Source organism: Arachis ipaensis, chromosome B3 (genome assembly GCF_059453495.1).
Source record: "Arachis ipaensis isolate K30076 ecotype BB chromosome B3, ASM5945349v1, whole genome shotgun sequence".
Taxonomy (NCBI): domain Eukaryota; kingdom Viridiplantae; phylum Streptophyta; class Magnoliopsida; order Fabales; family Fabaceae; genus Arachis; species Arachis ipaensis.
This window is the reverse complement of record NC_142438.1, coordinates 135,492,117-135,512,211: the sequence shown is the minus strand read 5'-3', so window position 1 is coordinate 135,512,211 and position 20,095 is coordinate 135,492,117. Positions and strand designations below refer to the sequence as shown.

General features: G+C 35.8%; 2 protein-coding genes across 3 annotated transcripts; one reads left to right on the top strand and one right to left on the bottom strand.

Moving 5' to 3' along the window:
• The first annotated feature begins 1,902 nt into the window (after positions 1-1,902).
• LOC107631248 (Eukaryotic aspartyl protease family protein) lies at positions 1,903-4,149 on the top strand. Its single transcript, XM_016334628.3, has one exon. It carries the CDS (start codon positions 2,364-2,366, stop codon positions 3,726-3,728), a length of 1,365 nt encoding a protein of 454 aa, XP_016190114.3. The 5' UTR covers positions 1,903-2,363; the 3' UTR covers positions 3,729-4,149.
• A 6,746-nt stretch (positions 4,150-10,895) lies between these two features.
• LOC107631249 (Tetratricopeptide repeat (TPR)-like superfamily protein) lies at positions 10,896-18,131 on the bottom strand. 2 transcript variants are annotated; one of them, XM_016334629.3, is made up of 18 exons: positions 17,906-18,099; positions 17,285-17,383; positions 16,805-16,980; positions 16,604-16,708; positions 15,935-16,035; positions 15,277-15,355; positions 15,023-15,034; positions 14,773-14,838; positions 14,036-14,104; positions 13,886-13,942; positions 13,098-13,175; positions 12,414-12,511; positions 12,287-12,332; positions 11,968-12,095; positions 11,623-11,731; positions 11,479-11,541; positions 11,331-11,393; positions 10,896-11,235 (listed from the first exon to the last, which is right to left on the bottom strand). In XM_016334629.3, exons 1-18 carry the CDS (start codon positions 18,015-18,017, stop codon positions 11,110-11,112), a joined length of 1,587 nt encoding a protein of 528 aa, XP_016190115.1. In that variant the 5' UTR covers positions 18,018-18,099; the 3' UTR covers positions 10,896-11,109. The 2 variants fall into 2 exon arrangements, with proteins under 2 accessions (XP_016190115.1, XP_088365147.1); XM_088509021.1 differs by lacking the exon at positions 15,023-15,034 and having other exon boundaries at positions 17,906-18,131.
• Positions 18,132-20,095: the final 1,964 nt, after the last annotated feature.

Below are 20,095 nucleotides of genomic sequence, written 5' to 3'. Positions count from 1 at the left end.
GAGAAAAAACCACGGCCGTTGTCAAATGACAACCAAAGAATATCACTATGTGAAAATTGTTACAATACATAGACTTCTTTCTCTCTAACACCGGCACCCCAATACACCCACACTCTCAAAGCAAATATTTAACTACACCTTACAACACTCTCTAATCAAAGAATATAGAGGAAAAGAAAAGTCAGATACAAGCTTTAAGTGTTTTCGACTGGTGCAAAAAATATGGAGACCTTAGCCTCATATTTATAGCCTAGGTCACCCACTCCATTTGCTATCCTAAGCAATGTGGGACTAATTCAATCAAATCCTAACACTGGCGACTAAAATTTGATAACGTTGTTAAGGGATGATGCATTGAAAAGAGAGATTGCACGTGAGAGGGTAGTAGATGACGACTGGCGATGCTTGGAAGGCCTGAAGCTAGGTGATGAAGAAAGAATGGAGGAATGAAAATGTGCTTCAATTAACGGGAGTGAGATTTTGATATTTTAAGAAATTATATCATTACCCATCTCAAATAATAAATTACAAAATAACCCAACTATGATTAAGATAATAACCAATTAAAATATGACACATCATGAGAGATAACTTACATGTTATTTTAGAAAGAGTTAGATAGAATTCACCTTAAATTATATATAAGCCGAATTATAATATCATGAAATGTAATTTATTTTATTCTTGTATTTTACTTTTGCTTAAAATATTTTTAATATAATAGTTTCTTAAGATAATTACTTGCATGAAAATATGTTTCTATAAGATAATAGTTAATAATAATTAAATTATTTGACATAATACGTATCTAATTTTAATAACTATTTGTTTTAATTAGTGGATTGTTTAGTTAGAAAAGATAAATCCATGTACATTTGTATTAAGAAGGGGAAAAAAAGGATATATTGCGGTATAGTGTTCAGTAGGTGATTTTTGGACAATGTGGGAGAGAAAGTGCATAGAAATATAAACTAAAAATATGTGTAGTAGGAATAGTGCGGTGGGGTTAAGACTCTTAATGTTAATGGCGCTATTATTTCCTTTTCACCTTGTGTTGACCACCTAATGTCCTAAACCCTACATATGGTAATAATGGGTGGGTGGCGGCTTCTTCTTCCCCTTCTTCTAACTTCCCAGCTGGGTACCACTACCAGCTGTAGTTAGTTGACTAATCAACATACATATAACGTTACTTCTCCAATGCAATGCCCCATATCATATGCCATTCTTTTTTTACTAACAAAATCTTACTTATTATACATATGGACCAATTCAGTACTACATATAACATTGTATCATGATTTATGATACAAAATTAGTACAATTACAAAAGAAATTGGTGTATGTCGTGTGTCGTGATGCACCGCTCTTGAACACATTCGAATTAATCAATTGCATGTGAGAATGGGAAGGGTGGGGTTGGTGAAAGTGTTAACCCCTTTTTTCAATTCGGAAATTTACATTTTAATAAAGAACCTCAGGTCTTAGCTAGAGGCACCAGTTCAATAAAGAGTAATTGCACATACCTTACTTTCTGAACTACAATAAATAGTACTAAAATCGTTCTCAATGACTCCATGTATTATTGGTGAAGAGAAGGGTGACCAATTACATTATGGTTAATTGTAAAAAGTAAACCCGCTTTTTGAACTTCATAATCATCATCAAGCAATGTCAAATAACCTGCAGGAATGCAGTAGTAGACAAGTAATGTCATCTTTTTGAATTCTTAATTAAGAAAATAAAAGGAATATGAATATATGATCACCACCGATTGGTGGATGTCACAACTGACACGTATAAAAGATTATGTTTTACGCATATGTCCACATCTAATCCAATTTGAGAAATATAAAAGCCTAATAAATTTGAGGGGGCAATGGAATAACACATAGTCAGAGACAGGGGTGGGATCATAGGACAAATGCACATTCACATAAATGAGAGAGGGAAAATCATTAACTAACACACACCTTCCAGATTTAAATGAGACGAACCCCATTTTAATTATGGTTCCACACACCAATCTGTGTTGTAGGTAGGAAAATATCTCAGGGACAAAAAATTGTGAAAAAAATAACACATTAGAGATTGTTTTTATCAGTTCTTAATGTTTCTAACTGTATTTTTGGTAATTTAAAGAGAACATATATTTAAACAGTGATCCTTACGACACATGGACATGGCTTTTGCAAAGACAGGACAGGATCCATTTCACCCACCCAAAACTCAACCGAAGAAAACGCGTCTTCTTCTTTTCTTTCTTTCTTTCTTTGTTCATTATTCCAACTGTTTAATGCTACTTTTTCTCCCTATATAACCACATCACTACCCACACCTCACTTTGCTACTCTCTCACTCCAATGCCTATGGCCATGCCTCTGTTACCACTCTTCAAGATGCTTCTCTTCTTCCCCTTCTTCATCACCATCATATCTGCTGCAAAACTCACCACCACAAACTCATCCTTCTCAATGTCATTCCCACTAACCACACATTCTCTCTCCACAAACGCAACGGCAAAGATGCTATCTTCCTCTCTCATGCTCTCCTCGAGGAACACCAAGGCTCCTTCTTCTTCTTCTTCTTCTTCCTATAACTTGAGGTCCACATTCAAATACTCCAATGTACTCATAGTGACTCTACCCATTGGTACACCCCCACAGGCACAACAAATGATTCTCGACACCGGAAGCCAACTCTCTTGGATTCAGTGTCACAATAAGAAAGCCGTTAAGCCACCACCGCCTCCTCCAACCCCCTCCTTTGACCCTTCTCTCTCTTCAACCTTCTCCGTACTACCCTGCACCCACCCTCTCTGCAAGCCTCAAATTCCCGATTTTACCCTCCCAACCTCCTGCGACCAGAACCGCCTCTGCCACTATTCTTATTTCTACGCTGATGGAAGCTATGCCGAGGGCAATCTCGTCCGCGAGAAACTAACCTTCGCACCTGCCCACTCTACCCCTCCCCTCATCCTTGGCTGCGCAACTTACTCCAGCGACGCCAGGGGCATTTTAGGAATTAATCGCGGAAGATTGTCCTTCTCATCCCAGGCCAAAATCAACAAATTCTCTTATTGCGTTCCGCCAAGGCAGGTTCAACCCGGACCCGCTCCAACCGGGTCTTTCTACCTTGGTAACAACCCGCACTCCACCGGGTTCAAGTATATCCCTATGTTGACTTTTTCACAGAGTCAACGCATGCCGAATCTTGACCCCTTGGCCTACACTGTCGCCATGAACGGTATCCGGATAGGCGGGAAAAGACTGAACATTTCGCCGGCAGTTTTCCGACCCGACGCTGGAGGGTCGGGTCAGACTATGGTGGACTCTGGATCCGAGTTCACGTACCTGGTTAGTGAAGCCTATGACAAGGTACGGGAGGAAGTGGTTAGAATCGTGGGGCCCAGGATGAAGAAGGAGTACGTGTACGGTGGAATGGCCGACATGTGTTTTGACGGTCGAGATGCTGGAGTTGAGATCGGACGGCTGATAGGGGAGATGGTTTTTGAATTTGAGAAGGGTGTGGAGATTGTAGTTCCCAAGGAGAGGGTGCTTGCTGACGTGGGCGGCGGGGTCCACTGCATAGGGATTGGGAGTTCCGATAAATTGGGTGCGGCAAGTAACATAATAGGGAACTTCCATCAACAGAATCTGTGGGTGGAGTTTGATCTCACCAATCGCAGAGTGGGCTTCGGTGGTGCTGATTGTAGCAGATTGGGTTAAGTAGCAGTGAGTGTGTGCGTGTTCGTGTGTCTGACCGTTGATCATCAGAGCGATGATGTGAATCGGACGGTGGAAGAGTGAAGTTGAAAAGGAGATATGTTGTGTTCCAGCATGACGTGACAAGGTCAATTTGATTTGGGACCACGCGCTCTTGCATGGACCTTGCATGCGTCAAAAGCCATAACTAAATTAGTAGTAATCACGTACACTATAATATCAAGTTATCAACGAGAGATGTAAATATGAGGATTAGGTTTATGTAGATTATTCCTGTTATATATTATTTATTATTATTAATATATGACCCGATGCCTTTGTTTATTTGAAAAAACAAAAAATATTCAGTGTTTGCGAATGTCATCCTTAGCTTTACCCTTCATATGTATACTTTGTGCAAATATTATGTATTAATTACTACATATGTGTGAGTGTGAGGGATTATTAATATAGCCGTTTTTCTTTTTAATAATTAACTAATTTAAACGGATGAAATGATAAACTCACTTATTCATTTAAATAAATATCGAAAATTTGAATTTAATTTTATATATGTAGTCAACAATAAATATTTAAATAAAACTTTAATTTCCGACGAATTATGGAATTAGTTTCTTAATCTAATGGTTGAAGGATACTTTGAAAAAAAAAAATCCTAATTAAATACCATAAATCTGCTTTAAATATTGTGTATAAAACCTTTTTCTTCATACAGCCTACAGCATTGTTGGACTATTCTTAATTCTTAAATTAGTCGTATCTCATTCCGCTATCAAGTACCAACCCCACCATGCATCCATGGCTGGTCATCAGTCATAAGCAATTCTAGAAGGTACATTATTATTGTTATAAGAGTTTAAATCTTAAATAAGAAAAATACTAGCTACTAAACATATATTGTGTTAGTATTGCAAGTCTAAGGAGTGTTGAAGTAAGTCCCACATCAAAGTAAGTAAGGAAGAGTGAGAAGTTTATAAGATGAGAGACCCATTAACTTGACACCTTAAGATTTTGAGTTGGATGTTGTGTCTTCTCATCTTATGTTATCTTACTCGATTTCTCCCTGAAATCTCTCTCATGGTTAAGAGCTTTCCACAATTGACTCAACAAGTGATATGGTCCGTCCAACATATTGTTCATTTTATGAAAATATACAATTAACCATAAAGATGTTATAATGGAACACACAAGAAAAGAACAAAAATGAACAGTTGTCAACAGCCTTAAGCTTGGACTATGAAGTATTAGTGTGTAGTCCAATGTAGCCTTCAAGAACAGTAGGATATTATTTGAAATTCATTGCATTTTTATTTATGACTTTATAGCCAACCTGGCACTATAAAATTTGGGAGCAAGAAACAGTGCACACGCACTGGAACATTGAAGTGCAATCTTTATCAAGACAGCTACAACTATATATACAAACCAAAGTTGTAGAGAATCGGAGGAGGATAATTGAATAGGACTTGTGCGCCTTAATTATACTCTAGATGTAATGAGAAGAAGGATATTTTTGTTAACTTGTTAACTTTGACAGGAGAAGATGCTCTTAATTAAAGAGTTTCCCCACAAATTAAACACTACTAAAGCTAGCGCTCGCTCATCATGCGTGACAAGACACGGATACAATGCTTAATTCGTGTCTTTTAAAGTTGGATCACTCACTTTATATCATTTATATGATTAGGGGGACAGAACGAACTATTATAATATAAATATATAAACAAAAAAAGTAATAATATCAATCCATAGAAATAAATAGAGTTCATAATCTTAACCAGGGGTTTAGTTGTTCATGACTTACAGAGAAAACAGAATTAAAAATAAAAGAAGATCTGAAGTAATGTGTCTGTAAACCTAAGTGATATCCTCTTTAAATAGTAAATACTAACCCTAAAAGATGTTAATTTTAATTTAAAAGTTACAAAGATAAGATAAAATAAGTTGAGGAGTGCTAAAATCTAGTTTGGGGTCCACTTGGTTATGTGCTTCGGTTGATGCTTGACATTCCACTTAGGTTTTGGGCGTTGAACGCCCATAAGGGGGCGTGCTTGCTGTTTCCTTGCTCCCAGGCTGTCGTTGAACGTTATTTTTGGGCGTTCAACGCTGGGCTTGCTCCTTTTTTGGCGTTAAATACCAGGTATGGACGTTTAATGCCAGTTTTGGCAGTGATTCTGGGAGAGAAGTATAAACTATCATATATCGTTGGAAAGCTCTGAAAGTTAACTTTCTAACGCCATTGAGACCGCGTCAATTGGACCTCTATAACTCAAGATATGCTCGTTAGAATGTACGGAGGTCAGGATTGACATCATCTGCTATCCTTTCTTCGTCTCTGAACAAGATTTTACCAAATTCGCCCAAAATTCACCTAAAATTATAAAAATAATACAAAAACTCAAAGTAGTATCCAAAGATGAATTTTAAACTAAAACATGGTACAAATTAATAAAATCTAACTAAACACTACTAGAAAATGCTATGAAAAAGGGTATAAGATACTCACACATCACAACACCAAACTTAAACTGTTGTTTGTCCTCAAACAACCAAAAATAAGATAGGACTAATTGGAAGAGAAAAATACATCAGGTTTGAGTTGTCAATAGTTCAAGTCCAATTATTGAATGAGGCTATTAACTCTCTAATTCTGAATAGTTTTGACATCTCACTTTCTTTTAAAACTCAGAAATATTAGCTTCCTTTTAGAACTAGAATCCGGGTGATATTATTGATTCTCTTCTTTAAGGTTTCTTTATTCTTGACCACATCTTTTCTTTTCTTTTGGTGCTTTTGCACCTTTGAGCCTAGTTGTGACTCTAAGTATTTTGTTTGAGGTAAATATCAAATCGGTACGCGAAAGATTCTGGCGCTGACAAAATGGTACCTGACTTTTGTTATTGACAAAATAGTTTTTGAAAGATTTTAAAATTTGACAAGCGTACCCACGAGTTCGCCGAAACACATCTCCAACCCTAATCCTTCCCCTCCAACGCACTTCCTCTTCCCCTTCCCTAACGCACTCCCCCCCCCCCTCTCCCCCTTTCCCAACGCACTCCCTCCGTCCCCCTCCCTAACCCTAATTCCCCCACCCCAATGCACTTTCCCCTTTTCAATCCAAAATCTCACCTTCTGAACTCTAATCCCCTTCTCTTGTTCCTTTGAACCCTAATCCTCCATTCCCAATGCACTGTCTCACACTCTCAATTTACTCTCTCTCAAAAAAGTAAACCCTCGGGTTTAAAATTTTGGTTATAACTCATTAAATGTCATATGATGAACTCCATACGAGAACTACCGAAAAATGTGCGCTAAGAATTTATCCCAGGAGACAAAGCGAGTGTTTTTTTTTTTTTGGACAAATTTTTAGAGGGGCAATATTTTTTATTTTTCCATAAAAACTTTTTCAAGAAGCGAAAAACATGTTTGCTCATTTCAGGTAGATCTCTCTATTCCCAATCCCCAAAAACATAAAATAATTCACGGATTGTCTTTCATTCTAAAATAAAAATCTCTAAAAAATTATTCAAAAATATATTGTGTTAAAAAAATCAATTATAAAAACAGTTTAGTTATTATGTACACGTATTAAAATTATTATTGATAGAAAATTTTTAATTTTGTATTTTAATAAATATAAAAAATCATTAAAAACTAAATTTTGCATGATTTACTAAAAAATCTTTTTTAACTAATAATTTTAATTTATGTTTTTAAGAGACATGTTAACTTTTTAATTGAATAAGATATATATTTTTTTAAAAGTTGAATAAGATATATATTAACTAAATCTTTATAAAAATATATATTATTTTATATTTTAAAGATATATTTTATATCTTATCGTACTATTTTAATGATTTATTTTTATTGCTGAATAAAAAATCTAAAATGTTTTACCACGTGTGGACATGAAACAACTCGAATCCCATAACTAAAAGGGAAAGGCTTGTTCCAAGGAAGAAAGGATAAAAAGGATGTTAAATTAACGTCACAATCACAAATTCACAATTAAGTGTAATTAAGTGGAGTACTATATTAACAGGATCCAGCTGGCCACAAAAGCGTGGAGCAACACTTCTTTTTCTGGTTAAAAGTTAAAACTTAAAAGCCTCCGTCTCGAGAAAATTGCAAACCCAATGTTATTTAGGCTATCCTCCGGATTCGGAGAAAGTGAAACTATAAGATAGTGATTAAATTAAAATTTATATTGTATTTAGTGTAAATTATATATAATTAAATTATATTTCAGTATATTTTAGTTTATAATAAATATAAAGATTAAAAAATTGATTTAAAATATAAAAAATTAAATAATAATATTTTTAAAAATAAATAATATTAAAATTTTAGTTTTTGTTTTTAAAATTTTTAATTTTTATGTTTTTATTTTTTAAAAGTATTAAATATAATAAAATTTTGTGTTTCAAAATTAAAATTTTATTTCTAAACACTAATTATCAAACACAATACTTAATTATAATTTTTCAGTTTCAAAAAACAAATACGACCTTAAAGTTTTAAATGCTTATATGCACGAGGCATTTGATTTTACAGCTATACATCAGTTGTAAATGGCCATATACAGTTATACACCCCTTTCGAATCTCATTTTCACTTTAAATTAAAAAAGGAAAAAGAAAAAGAAACCAACAAGATTAAAAAAAAAAGAAAAGGAAAAGATTACCAAAGAAATCATAACTCATATCACATCATATAATACTACAAAATACAAGTAGATACAAAAACAAGGTTGCCGTCTTCCTTGAAAATTGAAAAGGAAGGGGGGCGGTTGATCTTGAATTCAAACTTCAAATGGTAATATTATAATTAAAAAGTCATCTTCAATACTATTATTTATTTATTTAAAAAAATCAAGCATTTCATGATTTTACATTTTTATGGTTGAAAAAATGTTAACTAAGTTTTAATGTTTGTACTTTGTAGTGGCATAATCGTTTGTTTATTGAGTTTAATGTAAAACTCAACCAATTTAGATTAAGATTTAAGATTTTGTGTAACTGTAAAAATAGTGAATGAGGGACATAGTGATACGTGTTGTGGCACTAAGGTATAACGTAATGTATTTAGGTTCGAATTATTTAATATTTATCACTTCAATTTTCCGAATTATTGTAGATTCTATCTTTAACATTTTTTTTTATCTCTTCTAAAGTTCTAATGTGATTATGAAGAATGTAATGGGACATGGGAGCAGTTGGGGTTAATAGACTTAAGAGAATGGTCCCCAATCTACGATTGGTCCTTCCTGATATGGTTACTTACTACTTGTGGCAATTTATGTATTAGCATTACTGCAAGCCAGCTTTGCTTACAGATTTTTCCTATTCTTTCACATCATTTCATGCTCCTTACGTTTTGTTTTGTTTTGTATGATGCATTCCTCCATTGCTTTTTCCCTTTAGTTTTTACTTGGTTTCTTCATAGCAAGACAAAAAGCCTTTGCTTTAGTTGGTAACACTACAACTACAAGCCATGGGTTACACCAACATCCATAGTAATTTACGTTCTCTTTGTTACAATAATTTTTATTCATATGAAATAAATCATGTTTTGTTTTTTGGTTTTTAGTCATCCAATAAAGTCAATTTGTTGCCTGAATGCAGCCAAAAACATTGTACTATACTTTTTAAATTGCAGCAGTGATTTATTTCCTTTTCTGTCAGTTCTGTACCACAATTGCACCAACTACAAGCCATCAAGATTATAGAAACACCATACATAGTAGGCCGGAGGGTGAAAACAACACGCCACAGAGAAGCATTTTCATGAGAGCAAGTGTGTGGTAGTGAGTAAAATGATGTGCTGTTAAAAATTGATCACGCAATGCATTGATTTTATTTGTCATATGTAGCAGAGAACTAGAGAAGTACGGAATAATTTTGAATCTCAATTGACAAGGGGATGCCACTTACTTATTTGACTCTCCGATTAGTAATTACTAACGTACTTCGACATATCCATTGTTCACATTATTTAATATTCTCATTGTCTACTAATACTTTTTTTTATTAATTAATTAATAATTATTTCAAATTTTGAAATTTTAAAAAATAAGGATTTCAAATTAATCCAAATCAGTTACATACTTACATTCATTATCACGCTAACCTCCATCTATTCGCAAACTCTGGTCTGTAGAGTAACCTAGCCGCTGCTTCACTTTCCCACTCTCCGGTCAGACGCCACCCAGACTCCAGCCGCCACCGCCTAGCCCTCAACCGATGCCGCCCAGCCTCTCCGTGCTCGTTCGATCGCGCCGCACAAGCCCCGGACAACCTCCTTCGCGCTGCCCCACCGCCACCGGCCGTGCAGCCTCCTCCGCAGCCCACTGCCGCCCAGACCCCAGCCAAACAAGCACACGATCACCAACTCAACTGAAACGATCATTAAATTATTGTGCAAAACAACCATCCGTATACGTGGTAAAATAATCTTCCGTCTTATAAGAAATGAAAATCGAACATCTAAAGTCATTAGGTAAAATAATCATCCGTCTGAAGTGAAAATCAAACATCCAAAGCCAGTAGAACATCTGTGCCGACTAACGTAATGCCCGGACAGACCAAACCAAATTCAAAAAATATATAATCCAACATGGTAACAAAATAAGAAATCAGCAATAAACAAGGGTTCTTATCTTCCATAGCAGTCCAAGAAACCAAACCTGAAGCTTGCTGAAGATTGGAGGCGCGTCAACGGAGACCGGGAGCTCCTCTACGATGGCCGGCGCCCAATGGTGGCGAGGGAGGGACGCGGGGTGAGGGCAGCAGCGCACGAGCACTATGAGGGAGCGAACCTGAAGCTTGCGGGCTGTTCAGCGTTGCCGTTGATGCATTCAACTGCGACGCTGTGTGCGGAAATTTGCTGGCGCAGCGACAGCGAGCGAGAGCCCTTCCGCGACGAGCGGTGTTCGACGGTAGCGCGAGGGAGGGATGCAGAATGAGGGCAGCAACGCGCGAGCATCGATAGGGGACTCACGTGAAGCCTGTGGTTGAAGCATGTGGGTAGTGCCGGATGTTCAGCTTGCAGCGAACTTGCCGGAGGTTGAGTTGCAACGCCGACAGTATGATTCCTGGAGTGTGGCTGCGTCTCGGGTCAAAAGGGGTAAGAATAGGATGGTTAAAATTAGGATTGTAAAAATTAAAGTTTAGGGGGTAATTTGGGCTGGACTGTGTTTTATTTTATTGGTCCAATTTTGAAACTCATTGTTCACATTGTTCCCAAAAGTTATTGTCTACCTAGCAAAACCGTGTTTGTATTCGTACAAACACGCTCTACAATATCAAAATAAAAAATTGCAGCTTATAAAGTTATGGACCAACTTTGTTTCTCACACCAAAATCTATGGCAACTGAGCTCTTCAAGATTCTATCAATTCAGCTTCTGGTAGTCCTTTATTACCGAGCAAGTTTTGAGCAACCTTCAAACACGAAAGGTATTCCTTCTTTATCTCAGCGTTCTCAGGGATTGACTTATCGGCTACAAACTGCAAAAACAAGTTTTGAGTTTGTGATAAATATTCAAAATCCTTGCTTTGCAAGAGACGTGTATGTCCATTGAAGAATAGATAGTTAATTTTACCTCACTGTAAGCATGAATGCATTGAAGAAGTGACTCCTTAGCCTTGAGGTTACTTTTTCCTTCCTGCTTTGCAAAATAACACCAGAAATTATTAATGCACCTCATAAAAGTTAAATCCTTGCTTATGTACTAAGGCTTAGAATCTGACCTGAATTTCCAGCAGTTCTTGCTTTGCTACCTCCACCGACGATAAAGTATTGAATGATTGCAGCTGTGAAAAATCACAATTCTATTATAATAGACATGCATAAGAGAAGAGGAATAGTGGATGCACAACCAATAAAATACAGACCAATATGAGCAGCGCTGCTTGGGCTTCCTTTCTGGAATCTCCCGGTGCACTGTGTTTCTTCAACCTGTCTTTTTGTTTCGATACTCTATCTAAATATTGACGTGCAATCCTGAGACGGAACAAGGAATCGGAGAGAATATCAAGGAACAGCCACTAAGTTCCTCAAAGCATGAACATAGATTAATGTCACGGCCATTATCGTTGAGGGCATTATCATTAAAACCACATAGTAACAAAGAAAGGATAATTGGAATTAGAAAAAGAAACAAGCCTAAGATAATTTGATTTAGTTTTGATATTCAAAAGTAACAACTACAGGTTTACGTGTAACAAACTGATAGAAACCTTATTGAATTATGTACATGATCCTTTGCGATATCAAGCTCGGCTTTAGCTCTCTTGACATCAAATTTTTTATGTTGGCTGCTATCAAGCATAGCAACCTGTGCTAGACGAAGTAGGTTTGCACCAATCTGAAAATGAGTAGACAAAAAAATCATGGTATTATTTTACTCTTAGCCAGCATATTCATTGCAAGCATAGATGCAATAAAACAGTATCTTTGTGTATGCATCAGTTTATTGCCAGAAAATTTGGAGGAATTTGAAAGTTGAATAGAATGGAAAGTGGAAGCTACTAAAATACTTGTCAAGGAACAACAAACCTGAATATGGTCATCAGGAAGCAAGACTTTCCGCGCATTTAGACATCTGCAGGTTGAAATATAACAGGATTCCAGATATAGCGAAAGTAAATCCAAGGATATAACAAATTAATAATATTGGAATAACCTTTCAAGAAGTTCTTTTGAATCTTTTAAATTGCAAGACGCTTGCAGGGTCAGAGCTAAAGATTCAGCTGCAACAACTGTGTCCAACGAATTCCAACCCTGTATACACAATTTACATTATGTTTCTGGCAGGGACATCATACTTTTTTCAAATATAAAATTTTATTATAACATTGATCAAGATAATCAAAACTAGTTCTAAATGACAAAATAGAAAGCAAATAGGGATTAAAAATTGCCAGCCAAGGGACAACATATAGTATCCATCTATTTGGCCAGTATTAATATCTAGTGTAAAGTAATCTACAACATTTCTGTGAAAAAAACCCAACATTGGTGGTTGTTTAGCACAAAATAGAAATACCATATAATAAACTTGAGATGAGGAAATAATCCTGTTCAGCCACCATATCTACTACAGTCGTACCCACTATAACATTGCATAGATGATAAGAAAACATGATAGAAAATTCAGGCTTGCATAGGTTGTTTCTACTGGAAGTCACAAATAAGATGCAGGTATTAATTTGCCTGAATTCAACAAGAAAGGAATTAAACCAGCTCAAGTTTAATTGCATAGGTTGTTCCTTTACAGAAATTTTAATCACCATTAGTCCATTACAGAAAAAGGCAATTAGAAAGGGAATAATACAATGAGAAAGAATTTCAAAAATAAATAAATAACCTTTGACAATTCCAAAATATGCAGGATCTTCCTCTGGACCATCTCAGCTTCAGCCAGCCGATGTGATTTCAAATATATCTTAAACAATATAGCAAAAATATATCAATCAGACAATTAAAACCCTAAATTTAACAGCCAGAAAGTTGGAAAAAGCACACTTTCAAGATAGAAAATGCACAGAATCAATATCAATTTACTTTATATTCTCAATTTAATTATAAAGAATGCAAGGTCTTGGGACTAAGGATCTAACTCTAGAACTGCTTTGCTTGCCAAAAAAGCATCGAATGCAATGGCAACTACAAGTACCACCAGTTTCGTATCTGACAACTTATGTGGACTTTTGATTTTTTTTAAATCTAATGTCTAAATACTTGGATTGTCTGACCTGGGTCTTAAGTGCCCCCTTTTTACCAAGACTGCATAAGATTCTATTTACTTCATGTGCACTATGCGGAACCTCCCACAAAGTTGCTAAAAATTCAAGAATAGTAGTGCAATTTTTCATCCTATTGCAAAGGGCAGCCCGGTGCAAAGCATCCTGCATTTCACGGAGTAAGGGAAGGACTACATCTAAAGGGTGTAATGCAGGCAGCCCAACTATGGCTGATTCCACGGTTTAAATCCATGACTTTTGAGGGCACAGAGATAACTCAACCATTGCTCCAAGACTCCTCTTCTTTCATCCTATTTCAAAGTTCTCCTTAACCTTTCCCCCTCTAAAAACATACACTTTTTACTCTAGTAGTGTCAAGGAAGTTTTGGGAAAGAATAAGGTAAAGGAAAACCTGCGACAGATATCTAAGTCTTCTAATGCATACAAATGACTCCCCTTCGCCACCTTCCTACACAGGAAAAAGAACGTTGGCTAAAAATGAGAATATTCAAAATAACCGAATCTCACCGCTGAGGTACTTTACATTAGGAGAAAGACACACCTCTAATAACCTTATTGAGTCCTGAATGGCGGCCTCAGCATCCCTTTCTTTTCCTTGGAAATACAACACCTGAAGAAAAAATTGCAGCTTAAGATTCAGTTAAGTAGACATTTCAAGACACATCAAAGAGGGAAATTATACACCAAAAAATTACATTCAGACAAACGCCACCAGAAAACCAATAAGCACGGGAGAAGCAAGAAAAACTTGTCTACCAGAAATATCAAACATTTATTTTTAATAGAAGATCTCAAACGTTTTGTTATTGCTATTAAGTCATTCTGGAACACGGCAACGCAGCCAGACAGAACATTTAAGTTTTGAAACTTCTCCACCCACCTTTTCATTTGCAAGTCTAAATTATGGCAAAAACAGTAGTGAAAGAATTGCAAGAAGCATGTTCTATAATTAAAAACTCTTAATTCCAACTCATTTAAAGGATGGAAACTTTAACATTCAGTGGTTCCATGGTTGCAGTAGTTTTATACTCATATTTTTAATATAAGTATGCAATTTGTCATATCAAGTCATCATCTAATGCATTAAGCAGCAAATGAGTGAAATATTCTGAATATGAATACCGTTCAGTGAGTTTTACAAAATTGCCTTATCCAAATGACCTTCACAGTGAGATTTTGGATTTCCGAACCCGGAGCCCTCCCTTAAAATCTAGATTTCCCGTCTAAAGACAGTAGCAAAGGAAACAGACGAAGTACAGTGAAATGAAAAATAATTACCACTCCTAGATGATACATTGTATCTGCACATTCTGAATGGCCATATCCCAGAACACGTCTTTTTATCTGAATAAAGAGTCATATTACATGATAAACTCAAGATAACATAGAGCCTCTATTTTCAAGCACAGAAATGATGTTCAGATATAAAATTAGATGCAAAGTGATAGCAATGTACTAGGAGGAGAATATAACTGTTTCAAAATCAGAGGAAAATAACAGTCGCTGCCTGAGCACAGTAGGTCCATACCTTCAGTGCGCGCTGTTAAAAATACAATACAAAAATGAAAGAGAAAGGACGGTCAGTAGAAGTGAAAGAACACAAAGCATAGACTAAAGAGTAACAACAAGATGAACATGTCACTGCCACAAAAGGACAAAGTGGAAAATGGGAGGGGAAACAACCACATATATAATCTATGTTGAAATCTGGTTCCACTTATGAGTAAAATTGTCATCTACCCCACATATGAATCACCAAGACTGTTAAACTCAGCAGATTACCTCATAGCTAACACGAGCTTTTTCCAACTTCCGCTGTCCAAGGTAGAATTGTCCAAGGTTGTGAGCAGCAGCCCCAACCCTGCATGAGTATGGTTTCGTATTAAAGCCATCAAAGGTTAATGGAACTCACCATATCAAGGCACTAGAATCATTGGTACTATGTAACATAGCACGTGCGCAAATATATTTCATCATGAATATATAACAGCTTATACTCAATTTGGTCTACCATCAATGTAAGAAAAATTTTCCATGGAAAACAAAATTTTATCACATGTGAAAAAGGGGGATAAAAAAAATCAATTTCTTTGATGAAAAATTTAATTTGAACTATTGTTATGCAAGATTTTTATACTAACAATCATCAAGAAAATTGGCAACATCAAACACGATGCTAGCTCACAGGAAGGGAAATAAAAAATAAAGTTTAATGTCCTGTCAATTGTTTACTTCTAGTTCATAAAATGACATTGAGATGAAAAGGTTCATTAATTCCTTGAACATAATTCTATTTTCCTAAAATCTCCAGCTCCATGCAAACTAAATCATAACTTATGTTCTTTAGTTTCAGATGCATTATTGACCCCCTAGTAATGATGTCTACAAATACAGTTGAAAGAAGCATAATCTATGATGTTGCACAGCAGTAGCACTTTACCGTATATCATCTGGGCCAAAAGCTTCCTCTAATATGTCGATAGCTTCCAAGTACAATGGTTCTGCTTTGGCAAAATCCTTTTTGATCCTGTATAACTCTGCCTGAAATGAAAAATGATAGAAATAACTGAGGGGTGTGTTATCAATGTCATTTACTTTTTCAATTAACATAGAGAACCGGTACATATTAGTAGCATATTATATACAATCAATCTTTCAAGAAATTTAAGCAGTTAGAAGAGAGGGAAAATTAGATGGAGTTAAAGAAGATGTTGGTACATGTGTCATAGGAAGCTGAATATTTCAATACAACTTCAACACCACTATGCCAAATTATTCGAGATTTGACCATTTTAAGTTGTGCATCAAATGTAATCTCGTAATATAGCATTAAACCATTCTTCATATAAGAACTATGACAGATGTACCAATATTTTCTTAGTGCATATGAAAATACTTCAGCAATAAAAGGGGAATACCAAGTTAGAGGTAGTACACATCTCCTTCCCTAGTTTTATTTTGCCCTTCTCCCCTATAAAACTTCTAAATCAACAGACAACAATGATCATTTTTGAAAAAAGGTTGCATCTGACAAAAAGTATACAGGATTTATTACACAGTTCTAAAAGTAATTAAGAATAGGACAAGTATCAAGTATAGGTAAACTAACCAGGTTATTGCATGAAGATGCAACATGCGGATCTCTTGGGCCGAAACCCTCTTTAGCTTCTTGTAGAGCAGCAAGAAAAAGTTTTTCAGCTGCATCTAGTTGTCCCTGGCAGTAAATGAACATACAATAGAGGTTAGTAGAGCAGGAAAAATTTTAAATGAAGAGAACGGAAAAGAAAAACAATAGGCAGAAACTGCTTGCCTTTATGAAAAATTCCCTCGCTTCATCAGTAAATACTCTCCATTTTGCTGTATGTGTATTTGATACTATAGAACCATCCTCAACTTTTCTTAATCCAATTAAGTCATCATCTGGAGATGCTTCATTAGTTGGATCTTCTGCAAACACAGTGTTGGCACCAGTCCCTAGTACAATAGCTGCACAGAAATAGCCAATTCAGTCGTGCACAATAATTCTTTTTAGTCACCTTTCAATAGTGATAATGAGTATCATACAATTTATTAGTAATCAATGGGATCAAGTTTTCAACAAATCCTCACTGTATTAGATACCATAAAATGTTTGATGTCCACAAAAATTCATAATAATCATTAATCAAATTAAACTCCAATATAGCACCATAAGGCTAATCTTTTTCAAATGGGTAATAAAGTTACATATAACATTGCAGCTTGCAAATAATAATATTGCAACGGTTAAGCATTAGTTACAGAGGCATACCAATATGTCCAGATATAACAATCCACAGACAAGGATCCCTAAGATTCATCCTCGAGCCATTTGCTCCGGTTTGATACCAGTGGGAAAGTTTAAGTTTGCCTGGAAGAGCAACACAAAAACAATAAGACAGTATAAATGGGCATATATCATCTCTGACTTCATTTTACTAGACAATAAAAATAGTCATTTGCTCTCCATATGCAGCAGAATCAAGTAATCAACAAATGAAGATATAAAAACTAAAACTACGTAGTAGGTAATGTCTTTTTAAAAAAAAAAAAACTACAATTAAAAGATGAATCTTTTTTGGGCTAATTAGAAGCAACAAATTCCTGTTCTGTTTCCAATTCCATTAAATATCAAACCCAAATTGGACAACAAAGAAGTAGAGCCTAGAACTGGCGCAATGAAACAAAGCAGAAAAACGCAGAAAAGTTCCAAATTTGATTTGCATAATTACAAATTAGCAACGGGAAATCAACAGGAACCCATAAGAGTACAACCTTCACAATGATTGCTAGTAAGGAAGATACCACTTCTATGAAAATTGAACAATACAGGTTATGACATCAATCATAGTAAAAGGTAGAATTTTTTAAAGAAAGAAAAAAAGAAAAGTACCAGAAAATGAGAGTGGAAATGCGTTTGGGTATACACGAGATGCACAGAAGCCATGGGAAGCGGGAAAACGAAGTCTTTTGAGAAAAATGGCGGCTGCAGTACGCAGAGACATCAGCTTCACCGACGAACAACAAAAGGCAGCTGCTTCAAAATTCACTCACTTTAGTGTTGTGTCACACAGACTAGGTTCTACGTTTGGCTCTTTCTCTTTTAGAAAGGAAAAAAAAATGTTATTTGTTAGCATAATTTTATTCTTAATGAGATATTTCTTGGTAATTACTAGGGGTGTTCAAATCCAAACCAATCCAAATTAAACCGTTCATCCAATCCGATCCAAACTGAAAACCGATTAAAACCACATTAATTTGGATTTAATTGAATTCTATTTTTTGCAAACCGCCGGATTGGATCGGATTTCGGATCTACTTTTCATAACCGATCTAATACAATCCAAACCGCACAAAGTGTTATAATATTATTATTTTATTATTATATTTACAATTATACTTATAACATGTTCAATTTGCAAGAGCATGTGTGCAAATTAACTTGGGACTTCCAGTTATAAAAAAAAATTCAAGTTGATGGTCATATGTATGACATAGAATATGAGCACTTGAATTTAATTTGTGAAAAATGTAGCTGCTTTGGACATGTCACAAGAGAATATGTGAAAGAGAACAACAATGGCATTAGGAAGGAAAGCACCGTAAAGGAGAAAAATTTGCCGTCACTTTTTCCTGTAGATAACAACGAGAAAACGGTGGAAGATAGTCAAATTCCAATAAAAAATCAAAATTTATCTTTTGAATTTGGGATTAATGCCAAATCAATTCCAATTATGGAGAAGCATGGTGCAGCAGATCTTGTGCATGATAATTTGCAAGACTCACGTATGGAAAGGGATACTCGTACAAAAGAGGGTGAATGAGTTACAGTTAGTAGAAAAGGCAAGGAAAAAGTGGGTAAAGGCCACAATGTGGTGCCAAAAAAAGCCAATGTAGCAATATGCTCCAATTTGGTGAGTAAGAAATTTTCTTTTGGGTCTAATAACATGCATGCTGGATCCTCATCAAATGCAAATGTGAAGTCCTTATCAAATGCAAAGGTGGGGCCTAAGGAAAAGAAAGATCCTCCATCCACGCTTGGCTGTTTGGGAACAACTCAGGTGGCTTTCAAGGATTAGAGTACTCCCTTTTTTAAAGCAGGGTACAAAAGGCAGCGTCCTATTTCGCTTCAAAACTCACCTACTGAAGCATTGTCAATGGATTTTCGAGTACAAAAAGAGCTTGATAAAGTTAGTGCAACAACAAACTTGGAGACCCAACCTCAACAGAAGAATGATGGTTCTGCGGTGCAAGTCCATAAAGAGACACTTGGAGACAGAGGTCCATCAACGTGAGGTAGAATGATTAAACATTCCAATTATTTAATTTATTTTTTATGGATTGTGACCATTTAAATATTATTAGTTGAAATGTTAGGGGCGTCAAATAAGATGTCTCGGGTGCACTGTAAGGAGTTGGTACGAAAATTTCAACCAACTTTTTTTTATTTTGGTGGAAACTCATATTGGGTTTGAAACTATGAAAGAATTTTGGGGGAGATTAGGCTATTATCCTATAGGGATTGTAGATGCTGTTGGACACAAGGGAGGAATTTGGTTCCTCTCTGCTAATTTAAAATTTTCTTGTAAAATTCTTTGGGCTATGAATCAATGTGTAACTTTGGAAATTGATGGTGGTGGGCGAAGATGGATCTGCAGTGCGGTTTATAGCAGCCCTCAAGCCACTAATAGAGTAGAATTATGGAGTCATCTGCTTGATATTGGTTTGTGCATTCAGGACCCGTGGGTGGTGGTTAGGGATTTTAATGATATTTTGAGTGTTCATGAGGTGAAGGGGGTACTCTAGATTCTTGTGGTCTTTTTGATCTAACAACCTCTGGAAGACGGTTTACTTGGTTCCGTAAAATTCAAGGAAACAAAGATATTGCAAAAAGATTGGATGGAGCTTGCTATACTACAGAATGGCGCCTTCTTTTTCCAGAAGCTTTTGTTGAAGTTCTCAGTCGTTCCCACTCTGATCATTGTCCCCTACTTATCCGATGTCAAGGAGTTCCTATCAAGAAAGGAAACCGGCCTTTTAGATTCCAAGCGGCATGGGCAACACATCCTGATTACAAGGCCAT

What these genes read in the sequence shown, in the direction of transcription:
- LOC107631249 (XM_016334629.3), bottom strand. Translation starts at nt 18,017, where the DNA reads ATGTCTCTGCGTACTGCAGCCGCCATTTTTCTCAAAAGACTTCGTTTT. An exon ending in CAATGTATCATCTAGGAGTG is followed by an intron (nt 14,105 to 14,772) that starts GTAATTATTTTT and finishes TTTTTTCTTCAG; the next exon opens with GTGTTGTATTTCCAAGGAAA. An exon ending in GACTTAGATATCTGTCGCAG is followed by an intron (nt 13,176 to 13,885) that starts GTTTTCCTTTAC and finishes ATATTGTTTAAG; the next exon opens with ATATATTTGAAATCACATCG.
- LOC107631248 (XM_016334628.3), top strand. Translation starts at nt 2,364, where the DNA reads ATGCCTATGGCCATGCCTCTGTTACCACTCTTCAAGATGCTTCTCTTC.